The 20,764-nt window shown below is 39.7% G+C and overlaps 2 protein-coding genes across 2 annotated transcripts; both read right to left on the bottom strand.

Moving 5' to 3' along the window:
- Positions 1-4,004: 4,004 nt before the first annotated feature.
- Positions 4,005-11,656, bottom strand: LOC131696858 (mucin-2-like). The gene is made up of 5 exons (XM_059006785.1): positions 11,361-11,656; positions 8,368-8,706; positions 6,906-7,253; positions 6,586-6,623; positions 4,005-5,622 (listed from the first exon to the last, which is right to left on the bottom strand). Exons 1-5 carry the CDS (start codon positions 11,425-11,427, stop codon positions 5,503-5,505), a joined length of 912 nt encoding a protein of 303 aa, XP_058862768.1. The 5' UTR covers positions 11,428-11,656; the 3' UTR covers positions 4,005-5,502.
- Positions 11,657-14,589: 2,933 nt separating this feature from the next.
- LOC117433330 (frizzled-2-like) lies at positions 14,590-17,441 on the bottom strand. Its single transcript, XM_034055475.3, has one exon. It carries the CDS (start codon positions 17,078-17,080, stop codon positions 15,407-15,409), a length of 1,674 nt encoding a protein of 557 aa, XP_033911366.3. The 5' UTR covers positions 17,081-17,441; the 3' UTR covers positions 14,590-15,406.
- Positions 17,442-20,764: the final 3,323 nt, after the last annotated feature.

Raw genomic sequence — 20,764 nt, 5'->3', positions numbered from 1 at the left:
CAGGGCTGATAAGTTCACATCGTGAAGAAATTCAGCCACTACTGTTGTCTTTTTCCTGTGGTTACAGTCCCTATTGCATATCTAATGACAGTTTATTAACATGGAACTGGACTTCAACTAAAAGCACTGCTGCCCCCTAGTGGATATTATCAAGAGCAATACAGCAGTATAATCGGACACAGTTTGCTGTTAATGAAGTTTCACAACATTCGACTCGGATTAAACATCAGAGCTGAAGAAGCAGCAATATGTATATTGGAATTCCCTTAAATTTATATAGAGGGCAATGGCTAAGTAGTTATATTAACAGATAAAGGAAATATTTCAAAATGTGTGTGTGTGTTGCAGTTAATTTCTTAATATTGCGGGATCATTCTGAGGAAAGTGATGAGTTTATGCATTGAAGCGCTGTAGAGTGTGTCAGTAGATACTCGTGGAGCCTCAGATGTGCCCATAGCCTGTATGTGGGGCACAGCCCCTTTAAATAACTCAGAGGAGAAGGCATTGTGAATGATTCCCGCTGTCTCATACTGGAGATGTCCTGGATGGCTTTTGGTTAGGAGATGCAGCAAACGTCTAAATCACAAAGCAGAAGAGACGGGCTGATCTGCATTCGTGGTTTCGAGCGTTTAACCTCATCTCTCATCTCACCGGCAGGAGACAGAATCCATCCCGGGAGCGGATCACACAACACTGCCCGTTACAGCAGCAGTGTGAAGGGTTTACAGCCCCAGCGCTGGGAGGATGGCTGGCACCGAGGAGCTCGTTCTGTGGAACCTGTCTAGGGTCCTAGTGCCGACTAGAGCTAATTATTACATAGAGAGGTTTAGAAAAACATTTTACACAACACGTGTATTTTTATGTTATTTTATCGTGTAGGATCATTTGTGCCAAAATTAAAAATAAATAAATAAATAAATAAATAAATAAATAAATAAATAAATACAATTCTAAATAAATAATTAAATAAACAAATAAATAAAAAAACGAAATAAATACATAAATAAGTAAAAACATGAAATATATTTAATAATGTATCTATTTATTTATTTATTTATTTCTTTATTTATTTCGTTTTTTATTTCGTTTTTTTATTTCTTTATTTATTTCGTCTTTTCATTTTGGTACAATCTTTTCGAGCTCCCGTCAATCATGCTCGATGGTCGGGACAGTAAGTGACTCGGTGATCTCCTATCTTTCCCTGGTAGTAGCGCGGAGCAGTGATGGGCAGGTCGATTCCTTTTAGTGTCTCCATTCATTTGATTCAGTTCAGTTTGGTGAATCGATTCATTTCGTTCATTTGATTCACTGATTCAATGACAGAAAACCAATCAATGTAGACCGCATGAAGATTATTTACGTAGGTTTATTTGAACCGGAAAGAACGAGTCGTTCATGAACTGCACATCACAAAAGCGAGGGAGAATCTATATTTGGTTGACTGGGTTCATAAACATTAAATATAGTTTGACAAAAAAATAATATTATCTATTTACAATCCTAGAGATAACATAACAGTTTGAACCATTAGCATTGTTTAGCCATCAGTATCAATCTAATCTAATTTAATTTAATTTAATTTAATCTTTTAAAAAAAATAGTCATTTGCATTTCTTATGTGTTTTTTTCTATACATTTGGAGTCACTCATTGTTTTTTTACAACAACAAAGAAGAGAGGCTCGAGCGAGTGGTATTTGTGGAACTAATCCGTGGTATTTATTCAGCACAGAGCAAAACGCTGTTTATCCAATTCCTCTTCTATCCAGTAAACCTTTAGGGATTAGTCATGTGATCAATCACACGTTGAAGCACACCCATAACCGCAACATGTACATTTTATATAAACAAAGTTTAAACGTGTATATGTTTAGTATTTACCACAGAAAAATAACATTTAGAACATGTATATTTAATAATGTAAAATACAATAGACGTGTAAGAACGTCATCCGTTAGAATGTGCAATATCCTCCTAAAAGGTCGTGGTATCGTAGCTGATACTACGTTTCACCTTGTGGACTAAAGAGAATCGCCGTCATAATTAAATTATAAAATATTTAACCGTAGTTGTAAATCGTCATGTAATCTTTGTAATCACAAGTTATATAATTAAGCCTTGGGTACAATAACGTTACAATACCAGTAGATGTTTGTATTTATTTATTTTGGAAATTAGGTGTATATCTCAATTATTATTATTATTATTATTATTATTATTATTATTATTATTATTATTAAGTTATTTGGCTGACTTTACTCAAGATGACTTAGAAGTATTAATCATAATTTGTGCAACTACAACTAGTAGTGATTCATTTTATTATTTATTTGTTTGGCAGACTTACGCACATAGTAAACGAAGAAGAACTGTACAAAAAATAATAATTCTGGTGCACAAACTTGTAATCTGAGTTTCTGACAGCGTGAAGCAGCACTCTAGAAAGTACACACCGTCTGGATCAGAGATATATAGCTCTGGTCTGGAGGATGTAACTGACGTCATTTTGGCTCACACAGAGTTCTTATCATGCACTAAGTAAGCGGGAATTTGGATCCAACATGGCACATACGGTCTTCAGTTTCATAACACTCAACGAGTTGAGAGATAACCCGGTTTGCTTGTTACAACGAACAAATCAGCCAAACTCGAGAGGTAAGGAATCACTTCATGAGTTTTGATAGGCTGGTAACTCGACTCCTGTGCGCCACGCAGCTTGTTCATGGGGTGAATCAAAAGAACCGATTCAATGGGGGCTCTGATCCGATTCCCATCGTTCACCTGAGTGAGTCATTCAAAAAGAAGGATTCATTCGCGAACTGCACATCACTAGTGCAGAGAGGACTCCCTGAGTAAAAATATCTTGGGACGTCCAGATTTTCCCGTCCCAGTCTGGCTACCGCTGCGGACTCTTCTGCTATACTGTCGTCACTGGTACTGCGTAGAATTTGATGGCGAATTATCTGCAAGTTAGTTCTGGCACCTTCATCAATATTTTCATCAGTACATGCCAATATCTGCCCTATTCTTTCCAACAGCCAATCTACTCGACACAAAATAAAGTCGTCATTGTCACATTCAACTTGAATTAAAAGCTCCCTAATCTTTCCCAGGATAAGACTCCTATAAGTCATGTTGCACACATTTGTAACGTATGGAATATTCACTGCATTGAAACTGCAGCCCTGCCTGCACGCCTCTCCGCACTACTACACCAGGCAGAGTTAGGAGAGCACCGAGTCACTTACTGACCCGCCCATCGAGCATGATTGACGGGAGCTCGAAAAGATTGTGCCAAAATGAAAAGACGAAATAAATACAGAAATAAAAAACGAAATGAATAAATAAATATATAAGTACATGAATAAATACAAAACGAAATAAATACGTAAATAAATAACGAAATAAATAAATAAATAGATAAATTATTAAATATATTTCACTTTTTACTTATTTATGTATTTATTTCGTTATTTATTTATTTATTAATTTTGGCACAAATTATCCTCCATAGATGTATGGTAGGGGCGCAGCGAAATAAAATATTTTAGTATCCCTTAAATATCACTAAAGGTCTATGCACACCGGACGCGAACGACGCGAGCGAGCAAATAAAAAATAATGAAAGCTATTGATTTAAATGGAGCGATGCACAGCGCAGCCGTAGCGAGCGGCGCGAACGAAGCGAGCGAATTTAGAAATCAATGTGTTTTATTTCTATTCGCGACACCAGCTATTGGCGTCGCAATGCACCAATCAGAAATCAGATCAAAGGGAGCGGCTGTCAGACTGTCACTGTCTCGATCACGCAGAGATTACCACAGAAATAAAAAAATGACATCAATGAGAATGTAATTATTAAAGACGAAAAATATAATGCTCTTTATGATGCCAGTGTCAGTGGTTATAAAGACAATAAAAAGAAGGACGCCATATGAGAAGAAATAGCCGAACATTTGAAAATTCATGGCATGTCTATCTCTCTTTATTTCACCTCAATTTCAAAGTGACGGGGAGCGCCACACACTGGTTTCGGATTTCTGTAAAATTACGCTTCTTTTTAATAATATTGACCAATAATAATAATAATCACATTCACGCAATAACTGAGAAGATTTTATTCAAACTGAAAATCAATAAAAGTATATTATATTAAACTAATGTCTTCAGTATTTCCAAATAAATATATGCAGATGTATTCTTTTTGAATGCTTTACATGTTAATCCAGATCACATATAAACAGTCTCTGTTGCATTTCCTTTTTGTAGTGTGTTGTGTCCCCAGACTCTCCTTCATTGTTTTATTTATTTGATTTCGTCTCACAAAAGGAGACAGTATTTTCTTTTCATGGCGCTGCAGTCTCGTCTTTTTTATGAGCTCGCGCTGTATTCGAGTCGTTCGCTTGGCTCGCGCGCTGCAGACTTTATTCGACTCGAATTCGATCGCTCGCGTCGTTCACTTCCGGTGTGCATAGCCCTTAAATATCAATACATATCTTAGGAGCCCTGAGCAGAGAATCGTCTTTTAATAAATGTGTGCACCTGCTATCTACAGCCTCGATCTGGTGAATAATACAAGGATACAGCACAGTGAAGCAATACTCATAGTGTTATAGTTCTAAAGTCTTTGAAACAGTACTAGAAATGGGAAAGGCTACATTTACGTTACCACTGAAATCGTAACTGTTGCAAAAACAGACTTAAACGTCCTGGAAAACCTGGGTTAACGTAGTGCTTGTTTTTAAACAAGGCATTCCCGCAGCTTGCTCAGCCATTCAGCCCCCTTTGGCTTAAATAAAAACCATGTACTTTTTCTTTATAGAAGAACAGCAACGTAACCCCAGTTCAAAGCAGCGATGTCGATGTTTATTAATATTCCACATGGTCTGATGAGATAAGCATTAAAGGTACATCACAGCTGCCACAAGGATGAGAGATGAGTTTGAATGTGGAAGTATTGCTTTACTCCCCAATCCAGCAGACCGGTCAAGTTTTACACACAGCAGCCTGTCTCAGAGCAGGTGCAAAAGGATGTGAGGCTCGGGACCTGAATTCAACTGCTTACCTAACCTCCCCCCTATTCCCTCCCTGCTACACGCGCATGCATTCAAGGGCTTGCAGTCATGAAGCAGAGCCCCTGGGGCCTCTTTCATGACGCATCTCTGTGCTGGTGAGCGATCTCCTGCTGTAAAGGCTCTCGTTAACAATGTGGATGAACACTGCAATGAGGAGGACTGGCTTCTCTTCTTTGAGGCTGGGATCACACCACCTGCAGGAGCTCAGCTTGGGACTGGTGTGGACTATTAGCAGTGGCAGTGAAATGGTTCAGATCGAATTAAGAATGTCAGGTGGTTGCTTGTTAGTGGCTAGCTGTGTTTATTGTTCTCATCAGAGTTGGTATGATTCATTGAAGCGCTGCAGTAAATCAATGTTAGTCAAGTCCTTGGTTCATCTTGTTGTTGAAGCTCTCTTGTATCCCTGGTGGCTGGGTGAGACGTGTCCTATCAGTGGATCCGGACAGTAGCGTACTCCGTATTGTCCACAGCACTGACCCCTGACCGCACTGGGGCTCCTCCCGGCTGTGTCGTGTGATCGATTACAGCGTAGGTAAGCAAGTCTGAGCTCTGTGTGGAAGACAAATTGATAAGGTCCCATCATGCTCATTAATAAGAGAGCACATTAATAAGACAGCATCATACAGCCAGTTCAACACAGCTTGAATAGAGAGATGCGCACTACTATTGACCGGCCACAAGGGGGACTGGTTTCCATGGCCAATCCATTATTTTGCATTTAAAGTATGATGTCACCTGTATTGCTGATAATGTTGTAGTGTAAGTATTGTCCACCAGGGGAGGCTCTGCCTCACATTTCCAGTGATCCGTTGAACAGCTTCACTTTTATTAAGTTAGTTAACATTGTGAAATGGGCGTGTTCAATTAAAAGGATTTGTTTTTATTTCTCCAAACAGTAATTCCAAGCTAATAAAAAGCTTTTCTTTAATATCTGCCATTCATTAAATACCACAATAAAGCAATATGTTGGTTTGTATATCCCATTATTTTCTCATATTTGTATTACATTCAAAGACACAACCTGCACAAACAGGTTTCCTCAGTACAGTTTCAATACATACATCAGAAACAGAAAACATTATCTATGTACCAGAAAACTGTTCAGAAATATTGTAACCCCTCCTCTCAAGCTTCCCATCTTTAGGACTGTATTCCAGCAAGTTAAGAGAGTGCCCCCTGGTACAATCACAGCTTCCTGTGCTTTCCACATGCATTTCCAGAGCTTAGCCATGTTTCAGGATGCTTCACCATGTTATTCCTGTTATTTACTATGCTTGCTTGTATTTTACTGTCCCATGCTTTCACAGTGTTTTACTACACTGTGCTGTGCACAGACCCTGCTATACCACAGTACATTCTAGAAGGGTCCCTGTGGTTTAACATTCCCAAACGTTCTCATGTTTTTCTCTGCTATTTACATGGCAAACATCTCAAAACCATTGCATTCTATAGCAAGTCCTACTCCCTACAGTAAACAGGAAGACTGTCCATGAAAGCGTGTCATGTACCTACCGCATCTCCAGCATTCTGGTTATTCCCATTAGCATTCGCTGAAAATGGAAAGGAAAACAAAACAAGAGTCAATAATCTTTACAAACAGAGGGAGGTGTTGTGGAAATAGAGTCCAGTTAGGCAAGGGCCAAGAAACCAAGGGCAGGGTTTGAACTGCTTTAAACTGCCCCCTACAGGTGAGACTGTGCCTTTACAAGCAGGGTGGAGGAGGTGTTGTCTCAATAGAGTCCCGTTAGACCGGAGCTGGGAGATCCAGGGCAGGGTTTAAACAGCTCCCATTGTAGGTTGTGGTAAAACAAATGAAAAGCTTAATCTGTTACCTGCTCTCCTTTTGTACTTTAAAATGACAAAGACTGCAACACCTATGATGCCGATGACAGCAGAGACGGCTACTGCAGAGAGGATAGCGGGAGCTGTCATTGTAGTTCCTGAAGTAGTTAAATCTCTCTTTGGACCTTCTGCAGAGAGGATAGCGGCAGCGCTCTGCTGGGAAGGATGTGCTGCTGATGGTCTAGTTGTCGGGGTTGCTGATGGTCTAGTTGTCTGGGTTGCTGATGGTCTAGTTGTTGGGGTTGCTGATGGTCTAGTTGTCGGGGTTGCTGATGCTCTAGTTGTCGGGGTTGTGGTCGTTGTTGTTCTTGAAGTAGTTGAATCTCTCTTTGGAGGTCCTGTAAGCACAATTTAATTCACATACAAATGATGCCTTAATATCTGACACAGCAGCCAGCACCATATGGGCAATTGACTACCGCCAAAGACAAACTGTACCTGTATATTAAAACAGGGAGTGGGTGAAACCGGACCAGGACAAACCTGGCCGGACAGGACACTAAAACAATGAGAAGCGTCTTGAAAACTACACCACATTATTACTACGTCACTAATTCAAGCACACACTCTGAGCTGTGTGGGTTACATCATTTGCTGAAGGGTATCAGCACTGATATTAAGACAGAAATGGTACCAACGCCAACAAAAACATTCTGTGAATCAGACCCAAAGTCAGTTATCTACAGGTAATGGCCGTTGCAAAGGGTACTAATGCTGTTCTAGACATTGTGTGCATTTAAATGTGTTTTAAGCTGTTTGAAGTGTTTGTCGCTGTTTAAAAGTGAGTTTCAGGATTCTACAGCCCCAGTCGCTTTAGACGTTTAGCTTTTAAAGGTCCCATTAGCTTAATTTACATCTGGGATAATGACTGAACTCGCTGTGCTTTGAAACCGATTGACTGAGAAGATCTGTGAGCTTTACAATATGGGATAATGTAGGGACTTTGAACACACAGCTTCAATGATAAACACAAGGGTTTGGTGTTGGCAGCCCTTCTCAGGTTCTGTATTCTAGTTTGCTTTTGTTATGAATGTGTGGATGTTATTTCAAATTATACTGCATGTTATGATTCTACCAGAAACCCCCTGTGTGTTAATCCACAGTGAATACATTACACAAAACAACCAATCAAAAGAAATCAAAAATCTAAACCCAAGCAGTCAGTAAGTTGTCAGTAAGGACTGCAGCTGAAATCTGCCTAGCAGAGGTCCAAATGCCAGTGGAGCAGAAGAACATTTTGTTCAGCAAGAAAAAAACAAAACAAGAGAGCTGTAACGTAACTGACCAGCAGGAAAATGACCCTTAAACAAACCCCATTGTCTGTGTGTGCTGAAAACAAGGAAGGGTGTTCATGTAGTCACACACAGGACCTTGAGTGGTTTCAGCAGTTCAGCATATATTCTTCATTTTAACACAAGTACTCACCAACCAGAACATGTTTATTATATTTACCTTGAACTGTCAGTTTAACATTCCTGTAAGTGACACATATCCCATTGATCTGCACTGTACACGTGTAATCCCGAGTGTCCTGCAGTCTGAGCTCAGAGATTAGCAAAGAGGCGTTTCCAGAGGAGACTTCATCAGACAGCTTCACTCGGCCGCTCCACTGCGCAGGGATGTGTGCTGAGGGGGTCTTTGAGTTGATTAATAGAACAGCTTTTCCCTGATCTGGATATGCATGCCATGTGACCTCTACATCCTGCCCAGGGGTGGGGGTGTAAGAACAGGGCAGCACTGCTCTCCCCTCAGCTGAGCCAGAGACATCAACATGGTCTTGAGGGCAATTTGCTATAAGAGAGAGGAGAGACAATAAACTCAATGGAATAAACACCTACATTCTTCTGTTGATGATATTTCAGTTGTTTCCTTGTATTTTTGACGTTGCAGATCTTTCAAAGACAACGCTGTCGATGTTTCTGCTGCTTCCTGGTTCCCAATTATTTTGTGTTTGTTTGTTTATTTAACCAGGAGATTTACCCATTGAGACCGAGGCCTCATTTATAAGGTGGTCCTGGAAAACAATAAAGGACAAATACAACACAAGCAACACAATAAAAACATGTGGTTCAGACTCAGTCAGCAACGTTGTGACAGGGCAGCATTACTGGCAGGACTCGTTACTCCCTGCCAACCCAATCCCCCCCCCCCCCCCCCCCCCAATCCACGCACACGCGCACTCAGGTAAGACGGGACCAAGCCTTTAAACACCTTCAATATAAAACAGGACCAATGAAAAAGCCTCCGATTTGCAAGTGAGAGCCAGCCTAGTTTTATACACACATGACAATGATGTGTCAGGAGGGGGCAGTCTAGAGCACATCTGCAGCAAGAATTGTACAACACATCAAGTTTATGCAGAGACTGTTTACAAGCAAACTGTCAATATAATCACCATCATCAAAACAGGAGGAATAGTGGCAGTCACTAACTTTCACCTACTAGACTGAGAGAAAGCCTTCTTGTTCCTGAAGAGAAAGACGATGTTAGGTCCTAATTTTAATACCAATATATTAATATGGTAATAAAAACAAAGGTGCTCATCAATCCATATGCCTAGATATTTCTAAAAGGAATCTTTCTCTAGTAATTCTCCATGTAATGTAGCAATAACCCAAGTCAGATCTTCCTCCTGTTACAGCAAACAGCATTGTTTTAGTCTTAGATACATTGAGTACTAATCTATGTTGAAAAAGTCTATGCTGTACAATATTAAATGCAGCCTGCAGCTCCCTCTGTACTGCCTGTGCAGAGTGTCCTGACGCATACAAAAGAGGATCATCAGCATATAGATGTATAGTAGTGTTACCCACATCACATCCCTAACCACTTCCTGTGTGCTTCTCTAAAAGGTCTTGTTATTATTATTATTATTATTATTATTATTATTATTATTATTATTATTATTATTATTATTATTATTATTATTATTATTATATTTAGTTTATAAAAAAAAATTCACTTCATAAAACTTTAAATCAAATTGTTCAATTATTCAATATGGATATGCTGAATAACTGTGGGTGCTTTTTGCATTAATAGTCATATTGATGAATACATGCTGTTTATGATCCATACGTTTTCGCTTATGAGTTGTATTGAATACATTTGTACTATGGGCTGTTTTGAGAAGCAGACGTGTGTTTTTATAGAAACATTTTCATACTAACTTCTGTACTTGATAACATGCATTCAAAAATCCAATTAATGCCTATGATTTAACATGTTTGTGTGACTAATTTGAAGCTGCCAGTATGTTTCAATATTAACTAAATCAAGTTATTAATCAAATTGATTAACCTTGTTGCATAATTGATTTATTAAAGTGTTTGGATATACTGTTAATTGATCGATTACTGTCTTGTTCTCAGTCATTAATAACGTTAGAATAATCTAGAACAATGAAATAGAATTCCTTATTTTCTTTAAACAATATGTGGCGTAGTCGGAGCTGCATCTCTATATCTGGGTTACAAAGCCGTCACAGTTCACTTGCAATAGTTACTGAGTGATCAATGCAATGCATGCCACCCACATGGGAAAGAATGCAGTCCTGGGAGCCGCCTGTTACTGTTACTTCTGCAATATTTGCTGGCTCATCGGTTGCAGGATATTACTAAAACTGACTTAAAATGAAGAAATATGACATTGCTGTGGATACATTTCTAGTGTTATTTTCAGTATTGGAACAATAAGCCCAGTTTGGCTAGTGTGCTTTAAATCTTAATACAAACCCCTTCCTGCTAATATGTTGCTATATATGAACCTTTTATACTGGGGACAAAAATCCTTATGAGACTATCTAGATGGACCCTGCATAATAACTGAAGGCTCTGTACAAAACATCTTAGAAATGTCTTCATGAAGAAAGAACAACATGAATAAACAGACAGATTTTGTCTTTTGCTGTCAGTATCACATTGCTCTCATATTTCAAACCTGAAGTATCTATTTCTGAAACGTCTGCTCCAAAATGATTTGTACCCATAAGGAACATGACATGACAAAGAATACAATCTACATACTGTTATAAATATCTCTGATTGCTGCATTAGAATTGTTACAGTTTACAATTATAGAAGTTAAAACCTACAAGAGCCTAAGTCAAGTAGACAGGCATTTTGGCTAGTGCCTTCATTACTGTACCTGACTCGTTTGTTCTTTCAATGCTAAAATGTAATTAAATGCTGCCTTTTGCAATTACAAGTCCATTTTACCTAAGAGAAGAGTTTGTTGCAGTTTAAAATATTGTGGAGTACTGTTAGATCCATAATCGTCTTACAAACAACATGTTAGTGTAAAATGCTGTTCCCTGTGTAGTTTGTAATATAACAGTGTTTGTGTTTGTCCAAAGCTGTTAGTGCTCTGTAGGGAAATCCCTAAACAGCAATGTGCCCCCTACTTTAGTAGAGGTTGTGAAGCACTGCTCTAAGGGAATCACTTACCTGCTGTGAGGTGAGCGCTGTTTAAGATCAGTAGCAGTGCCAGAGCTTGCTCAGTGCTCAGAGCCATTCTCCTCTCCTCTCTCTCTCTCAGTTTCAGCACAAAGTCCAGCACTAGGGTTAAACTCTATTTGTGTTTGATGCTCTCAGCTCTAAATGAATATTTCCTGTACTGTTAGTTTTACCAGAATAATCTGTGTCTATTTTTACACACCTGGACAGCAGGTTTCCAGTCACTGCTGTAGCTAACTGCCTTTTTCAACAGTTGGTTGTCTCGCTTATGCTTTTGGTTTTGGTTCCTTCTGCTTCCCTGCAAATGTATATTGGGTTAATCACAGCAACATTTCCTTCATGTAGCAATCGCAGTTCTAAAAGACTCCCACGGCTCTCCTGACTCTCATGATTTAGCTATTATCTTTCAGTTAGTTCTAAGCATCCATGGACTGACCTTCTTGCCATTTATATTGAACTGCACTTTTCACCTGGTCTCTGTTTTATTTGTTGTCAGTGTAAGAACATGTGCCACTCATAACTCAAACAAAAACACTGGAGTAACAAAACCTCTCAGACTTGCTTACCAATAATAATAATAATAATAATAATAATAATAATAATAATAATAATAATGCATGTGCATTTCACCCTTTATACTCTCGTGAGTGTATGCAGAAGGAGCTGCTATAGCAAGCTATGGGAAAGGGAGGACGCACGCATGGGGAAACTGCAAACTGACCACGGGAGCTTTCAGGGTAACAGCACAGTGCTCACCACAAACACACTGGCCTCATGCATCAGGGGCTTTACAACACAATACAATTTGCTCTATTTCTTGTTGAACTGTTAATATTACAAAACAAATCATTAACCTGCAGGCTCCATTCAAGGACTCCGTGTTCAGTTTGGTACCAGTTGTGTAATACTGACAGTTTGTTTTATTTCTCTTTCACAATGTAGCAGTATTTGTGTGTAATATTAGCTATAAATAAAATGAGGATGAACAAGTTAGAAGAGGAATTTGCACAGTATAGGATTTGTTTTGTACATAACTGGTATGGATGTAGAACAGGAAGCGTGACACTGAATTGCCTTGATGACAGAAAGGCGTGTCATTAAACGGCAGTCAGTTTGGACCTTTTGTTTTTTGTCCCTCTTGGCTATAAGAGCCAGTGCAGGAAACACTCTTGAGCAGGTGATTCGAATCTGGGTTCTATTATTATTCTAGGGTTGACATGACAACCAGTTCATGTAAGTGCAATAAGAACCCCTCAGAATGATTGCCAGCATCATAAAAAGGAGAAGTTAAAAAACAAAAAAAATTGAACCTCTTAGTGGTACAAGGTATAGGTGCATATTTAGCTTACAAAGTAATATTGTGGGAAGAAGGTTTTAAGGGGTGTGGAGAATGTATACTAAGTGGACTGTCAGCAAGCCTTCCTGTAAAGTACAAACGCAGACATTTGTAACGTAGGCAAGGCCAGCCAGTGTCTTTATAGTGTGTATCACCTACAAACAAAAGAAAAAAATCATAGTGGCAGTGTGGTCCAGTGGTTAAAGGCTTATAACCAGCAGGCCACCGGTTCAAATCCCACCCCTGCCACTGACCGACTCGCTGTGTGTGACCCTGAACGAGTCACTTAACCTCCTTGTGCTCCATCCTGCGAATGAGATGTTAAATCAATGTCCAATTGTAAGTGACTCTGCATGCACAGTTCACGGCCTACCTCTGTAAAGCGCTTTGTGATGGTGGTCCACTGTGAAAGGCGCTATATAAGATATTATTATTATTATAGTGGCAGATCACTAGATGGCGCTAGCTCCTTAAATCAATCCCCTAAGCGGGTTTAGATGTACCTGTGGGGACAAAGTGAATAAACTAAACAATAAAACCACTCCAAATGGTTGCAAATATCATAAAAGGCTGCCACTTACTCTCTAAAGGTACCAAAGAAAGAAGATGCCACTTCTTATAGTTTTGTAATAATATTTACATTTTTTCAAATTTAATGCTCCTGAAAAGTGTCTGTGTATTCTATTGTATGAGAAGGCCTTGCTGACAGTCCATTTAGTTTAGTTTGTGTTAAGTTGCTCTTTAAAAAAACACTTATTCTGAGCAGAGGGGTTTGATCGCTGTGGTACAAAAACAAAAAAAATAACACGTTTTTAATAAGTACCAAATGTAAAGAACAACCCTTGGATTCCGCAATAGTTCAGTAGAAGACTTTATTTAGAAAACCTAAAGAAAAAATATATATTTTAATGTAGATCCTTCTACTGATCTGGCGATTGTTGTAGGTTTAACTACAGCACGCACGTACGAACGCACGCAACCACGCACGCACACGCACGATCGGGAGGCGTTCCTGTGAGTTACATGTATAAACAGGTGCTTCATCGCTCCAGGACCACACTCTTCAGTTCATTCTGTAATTAACTGTGTTCTTTAAAAGCAGAAAAAGTCACGTTTATGTTACAAAATGAAAAAAAAACACACACTGAGAGCGCTGAAGAGAACTTCGAATATATAACACGGCAGTTCCGTTCCAGTTTTGTAAAATGAACAATTTGTTTCCCCCACAAAAAATAGGAATTAATTAAAGACAGGAGTCAACGCTTTGAAAATATGGTGTTTTAGAGAGTCTGGGTCACATTAATCAAACCAAAATGAAATGTGAATTATTCTTCGTGAAAGGATAACGTGTTAATGTTAGAAAACTATTAACACACAATGTAACACTTTCAGTTTTGAAATGATGTTTCAAACTCGTGTGTTACTAGTTTGATAACATAAATAGTTTACTTCCACATGAAAAAAATTGCGTTTGGTCATCCAAGTTGACAAAATGCGGCTGCTGCTTATACTGACAGGGTTAGTGTTGATCAAATCGACCACCCAATGCGTTCATCCAATTACAATGACTGTAATGCACTTTAAATCTCTGATGTATTTCACTGCTGATACGCAAACAAATGTGGAAGAATGAATCAATCAGAATGTAAACACATCTTTGTGTGAAGGTTAACTGTTTAAGAACATACTTTAGATGCTCCAAAAAAATAAAATAATAATAATAATAATAATATATAATTTAAAAGGCCTCACGTTTAAAAATGAAAGACCTCTTTCTAAAATAGAATTGTAATAAAACAAGTAAAAAAATAGCATACCCTGTATCTTTACAAAAAAATAATTGTATATTTTGTGCATAGTTACAAACACATCAGTACAACGCTGCAAATTTGAACACAGTCCTTTGTGTATTTAGTTCCTTGGTTCGTCTTTCACATGTTTAAAAAAAAACATTCAAATGGTATCTTCTTGTGCCTCCAATTTTGTTAGTGTGCTTTCTCTCTCTCTCTCTCTCTCTCTCTCTCTCTCTCTCTCTCTCTCTCTCTCTCTCTCTCCTTTACTTAGTTGAGAAATAATAAAAGATATTCTGAGACTTTTAAGACTTTTTTTTGAGTCTCCAAACAGGGCCCTTGTTATATCGGCTCACAGTATGATTTTATTTAGTTCCTTAACCTGATACATCACAGGAAAGGAGTACAGATCTGGCTTTCAGGGCAAGTTCGACTGGCTGTTGTGTCACCGTATAGAAAAACCGTTTTCAAACACTCTAAAGGCTCCAACAAGAAAATAAAACCCTCTTTAAATACAAATATATAATTAACTTTTTTTTTTTACAGTTCATTTTTTAAATGCACCATAAGACGTTTATAACCCTCTGTAAGAAAAAAAAAAAAAAAAAGTCTCCCCTTGTGAAATTCTTCATAGATGGCCCGTCTCTTAATATTGGTTACGAGTGCTTGTTCTGGGCTCATCCAAATGCAATATTAAACAGCCTCTCCTTATTTTTAAACAGTGTCTTAATAAACAGCTCCGGTAATATGTAGCACATTGCTGTAATATCCTCCGTTTCCACCCTACAGTCTCTGCTTTGCAGCATACAGCACCACTAGCGAGCGCTCCGGTATGTCGCCAGTCCAGTAGCCACTGCAGCGGGGATTCAACGGGGGGAGCTGGGGGCCGTGTAACGGTGTACCTGGTTACATTAAACCATTGTCTCGCCTTGTTTGCTGTTGGTTAGTCTGGTATAAAACTTGCGCCACGACTGCAAGGTCTTGCCGGACCAGATCCAAAACCCCGAGGTGATGCCCACAATGAGAGTCATCAGGTATTTAATCATATACACGGTGAAATCCGGGCTCATCCGTGGGGTGTACTGACTCGGGCACGGGATGGCCAGGCTCTTGCAGTTCCGGTTGATCCAGCTTTTCTCCCAGTTTTCCCGAAAAGCCTGCTCGTAGAAGTAACATGCGATGACGATGGTGGCCGGCACTGTGTACAGGACGCTGAACACCCCGATTCGCACCATTAGCCTTTCCAGCTTCTCGGTCTTGGTACCGTCGTGCTTCATGATCGTCCGGATTCGGAACAGGGAGACAAACCCAGCCAGCAGGAACGAGGTCCCCATGAACAAGTAGACGAAAAGCGGCGCCAGGACGAAACCCCGCAGCGGGTCGAGGGTGTTGAGCCCCACAAAGCACACGCCGCTCAGCATGTCTCCGTCTATCTGGCCCAGGGCGAGGATGGTGATAGTCTTGACAGCTGGTACAGCCCAGGCAGCTAGATGGAAGTACTGAGAGTTGGATTCAATCGCTTCGTGTCCCCATTTCATCCCTGCTGCCAGGAACCAGGTAAGCGAAAGAATGACCCACCAAATGGAGCTGGCCATGCTGAAAAAGTACAGCATCATGAAGAGGATGGTGCAGCCCTCCTTTTTCGTGCCCTGGACCACTGTTTTAAAGCTGCTCGCTGAAAAGCGCTCATTGCACACAACCTTGTCATCCAGGATGAACCCGGCGATGTATGCGATAGAGACCATGGTGTAGCAGCCCGACAGGAAGATAATTGGCCTCTCTGGGTATCGGAACCTCTGCATGTCGACCAGGTAAGTGGTTACGGTGAATAAAGTGGACGCGCAACACAGGGAGGACCAGATGAGAATCCAAATGCGGGCGAAGTTGATTTCTTCCTGGCTGAAAAACATGTAGCCGTTGCTTCTGGATGGCTCACAGGGCGCCGCACAGTCCTTCTCCCCCATAAACTTGTAGTTCAAGTAGGGGGGTACCTGTAACACAGTGGGGCAATGAAAAGGGTGATCCGGAGTGGCGAATTTGTTTATCGGTGACCCGGCGGTGATCATTGCGGGGTTGCGATTGGGCGGGGCTGGAGGGGTACTGGGCCCGCTGCCCTCAGATTGATTCTGCCCCACGCAGATCTGCTCCGCTCCGTGAACGGGGAAATTCTCGCACCGCAGTCTTTCAGGCCACTGGAAGCCGAATTTGTTCATCAGGGCCTCGCATCCTTGCTTGGCCCGCTCGCAGATCGACCTGCACGGGGGGATCGCCTGCTCCAGCACCGTGCAAACCGGGGCGTACATGGAACAGAGGAAAAACTTGAGCTCGGGCGAGCACTGCACTTTGACGAGCGGGTAAAACTGGTGCACTTCCAAGCCAGCGTCCTCCTGGTTGGTGTGTCCGACCAGGTTCGGCATGATGGTCTGATTATAAGCGATATCCGTGCATAACGGTATCGAAATTGGCTGGCAAAAACCGTGATCCGGGACCGACATCCCCCGGTCCCCGAACTTCGCGGAGACAGGAATCAAGTGCCGGAGCAGCGTCACACAAGCAAATCCCAACAGACTTCTTTGCAAAGTCATTTCTCCTAAACTTTTTTTTTAAAAATTATTTTATTTTAATACATATGTTCTATAGAATCGATAAAAAATAAGGTAAAACGCACCGTTTTAATCCAAGCACATGTGGCAACAGTTGTATAGTTTTCTTACAGTGACAAAAAAAGTCAGATCGATGGCAGCTGTTAACGCACTCCTTGTAGTCCGATTGCTTTCCTTCAAGAGATTGCATGACTTTTTCCTTTGTGCAACTCACACCATCCAAATTAGACCGTTTCAAGCTCCCCAGCGCCGCTGCAGTCCCATCGAGCTGAGGGAACGGGGTGTCTTAAAACAGACTTCCCTCCCCAAAGCCCCTTCGCAAAAATTTTTCCCAGCCAATCCAATGAGGCAGCGGGACCAGCCCCGGGCAGGATCGGTCAACCACAGCGTAATGAGATCAGTTACCAGATGCGAAAACTTTTCGTGCTTTTAAAGAGACAGGGCAGCAGCGTTCACTCCTCCGCGCAGGAATCACAGACGCGCATTCACCCCCTTTGTAAACACACTCGCTGCTAGAGATACAGCGTTCAGTGCTCAAAGAAACACTCCTCGTTGTCTTCTCAATGCCCAGCTTCTATTCACTGCTTTATCCACATGCATACAGATATGAAACATTTGAAAAAATATTTTCCGACTTTCACCTGAATAAGAGACCTTCTACACAATAAATCTTTGTTTAGTTAGTCCAATAAAAAAAAAAAAGTTATATACAATTATATACAATGTTTTGCTCAGGGCACCAAAGTAAAACAGGTTTTGTTGTTAGTTTTAGAACATCCCATGTTCTCGAAATGCAAAAATACCCGTTTTCAAATTCATCGCTGATTTGATCTCAACGGCAAATACATGGAAATCATTTTAATGGTGTGCCATATTGTATTCCTGTACTACCATAGCAGATGGATTGGCTGGGGAAACGGTGTCATACTTCTAAAAATACTCAGTGTCAAACTAAATCTAATTTTCTTGTTTTGTTTTTTGTGCTATAACCGAGTTTGAAAATATAATGTATTAGGCTGTTTGACTCTTGTAGGCATAATCAGGTTTCATAGGGAAAAGAGATATACAGCTTTGGGAATGCGAGGAAAGTGTGACAGCATTCTAACCCACAGTTTGTAAGACTAGTTAAGCGGTACCTTTATTTTTAGATGTACAAAAATATTGAGGGACAACATTTTAAACGGGCGACACACAAGACTTGAAACCAGTTTTATAATTTTTTTATATATATACAAACAACCTTATCACCGTCCCCGTTTTATTTATTTTATTTTTTTATTTAAAAAGACTCCGATTAGCGCTAACCTTGAACTACCTGACCCAGCAAAAGCACCGCACTGAAGACATTAGTAAAATAACACACAGAGATTCTGGTCTGATTGAAGCTTGACCATTGGAGGGAAGTGAGAGTAGCAGAAACGTTTAATTCTCTAGCTCTGTATTTAACATAGTGTATTGAAAAATATATGCTTTGCTTGACTGACATTTTTGTTGCTCAACTTTTTCTTGCGTGCTTGTAAATAAGCTTAAAAATGTGGCAGACAATAGTAGGATTTTATAGCTTGGTAGGTAAAATACAGTGTTGAAATATGATACGATTTGGTTCAGCGTTATAAAGGTGTTCAATTACAGTAAGTGGTGTTTGTGAGTGCTGGAATGCTGGTAATAATACAGCTGTTACCACCATTAATTAAATAATATAATTATAATGTATTAATATAATTATATAGTAACAGCTGAATTTATTACAATCAGTGAAAATGGAATTGCGTGTCGGTACAGGAAACAGGTGTACTGTACCGCATAATCATTAAATTAAAATATATATATATATATTTTTTAAACTTCAATTGCTTTATGTATTCTTTACTTTATTGAAGCATGAAGCTGGTGAGCTGAAACTACAATAAAACGCGTAGACTTCACCAAAAAAGAAATGTAAACAGGGCAGCAGTGTGGAGTAGTGGTTAGGGCTCTGGACTCTTGACCGGAGGGTCATGGGTTTAATCCCAGGTGGAGGGACACTGCTGCTGTACCCTTGAGCAAGGTACTTTACCTAGATTGCTCCAGTAAAAACCCAACTGTATAAATGGATAATTGTATGTAAAAAATAATGTGATATCTTGTAACAATTGTAAGTCGCCCTGGATAAGGGCGTCTGCTAAGAAATTAATAATAATAATAATAATAATAATAATAATAATAATAATAATAATAATAATAATAATAATAATAATATCATGCATATGCAGATTATGTAATTAGTAATATATTATGTGTGCATTATTAAAAAGCAAAAAGACATTCATTTTTTTCATTTGATTCTGCCATTTCTCATCTCAAAACAAATACAAACGGAAGAGATTTCGTGCAAATAAAGCGTGTGTTTCTATTAAAACATGAAACCGCTTTGTGGTTTGGAACTCGGTTTCAGGAGACGAGGTTTCAGGCCACTGCACGGCACACCAGGGGAGACTTGGGGTTTGATACAGCAACCTCAAACTAGGTCTCCCGGTCTCCTGGAGCCAGGTTACAAGCCACTGTTCCTGAAAAAGTGACTTCGTGTTCACAGAGCTTTAGAAGCTAGCTAGATCGCAGTGATCCAAGTAGGGCACCAGGGTGATTAATCGATTAATGAATGTGTAATAATGAGGCTCTCAAAATAAAAGCCATGAAGATCATAATGGATTAATAGCTTCACCGTAGCATCTCTATCGAATAAATTCAATACAAGTGTCACAGATAATGACTTTCAAATTGAAGCACCTGGCACTTGTAGCTACAGCAATTGTGGATTATGGATAATGAATTGCAGTCATCCCCCAAGACACACTTCGTTCATAGACAGGTGTATCTATTCATTATTTTAAACCTGACAGCTCAAAAAAATGCATCAACTGCTGTTTAGTCACTTCCTGTGCTGAAGGTTGGCTGTTTGTATAGATATGCCTGCTTTCAGAATCTCTGATAATCTTGGCAAGTATGTTTAATGAGATTCTAATGGCTGTAGACCATTAGAGTGGAATTGACCTACAGCACACGAAGTCGCAGAAAAACATTATAGCTTAGTATTCATAATATTACTGTAGAATCTCACTGATAATGTTACTTAACATGCTAAGCCTGAATACATTTTCAAAAACAAAACACAAAAGCTGTTTGTTTTGGGGTTGTGAATTCCGTTTCAAATTGCTTGTCAGACGCTAATTAAACATTTCCTGCATGCTTGATTAATTGCTGGATACTCATTATCACGTCATTAAATACTCATTCACATTTTTAGCTATATCTCATTAGAATCAAAGCCCCCAATTACACCTTAAAGGGGAGGATTGTGTTCACAGCCCGGGGCTAATCCTGACCCTTTTGTTTCAAATGACTGGCTTTTCACATTTCAGCTTGCTCAAGCTAGTCAAGAAGACAATAGTTTCTCATAATGCCTTCATCAGTGTAATTAGGGGAAGCTGACAGATTTCATTTTGTGTGTGTTTTCTTTTTTGTTTTTTTAATTTAAAACGTTTTCTGTAATAATGCAGTAAACAATAAAGTATACATAGAAATGTTTGCCCTTTAACCTCTACCTGTATTACTACATATGTGTGCCACTTCTTAATTATTATTATTATTATTATTTATTTCTTAGCAGACGCCCTTATCCAGGGCAAC

This window comes from Acipenser ruthenus, chromosome 33 (assembly GCF_902713425.1).
Source record: "Acipenser ruthenus chromosome 33, fAciRut3.2 maternal haplotype, whole genome shotgun sequence".
Taxonomy (NCBI): Eukaryota; Metazoa; Chordata; class Actinopteri; order Acipenseriformes; family Acipenseridae; genus Acipenser; species Acipenser ruthenus.
Note: the sequence above shows the minus strand (reverse complement) of the source record. Positions and strands in the feature narration are given on the sequence as shown.

What these genes read in the sequence shown, in the direction of transcription:
- LOC131696858 (XM_059006785.1), bottom strand. Translation starts at nt 11,427, where the DNA reads ATGGCTCTGAGCACTGAGCAAGCTCTGGCACTGCTACTGATCTTAAAC. An exon ending in TGTTAAACTGACAGTTCAAG is followed by an intron (nt 7,254 to 8,367) that starts GTAAATATAATA and finishes TTGTGCTTACAG; the next exon opens with GACCTCCAAAGAGAGATTCA. An exon ending in ACCAGAATGCTGGAGATGCG is followed by an intron (nt 5,623 to 6,585) that starts GTAGGTACATGA and finishes TCTTCCACACAG; the next exon opens with AGCTCAGACTTGCTTACCTA.
- LOC117433330 (XM_034055475.3), bottom strand. Translation starts at nt 17,080, where the DNA reads ATGACTTTGCAAAGAAGTCTGTTGGGATTTGCTTGTGTGACGCTGCTC.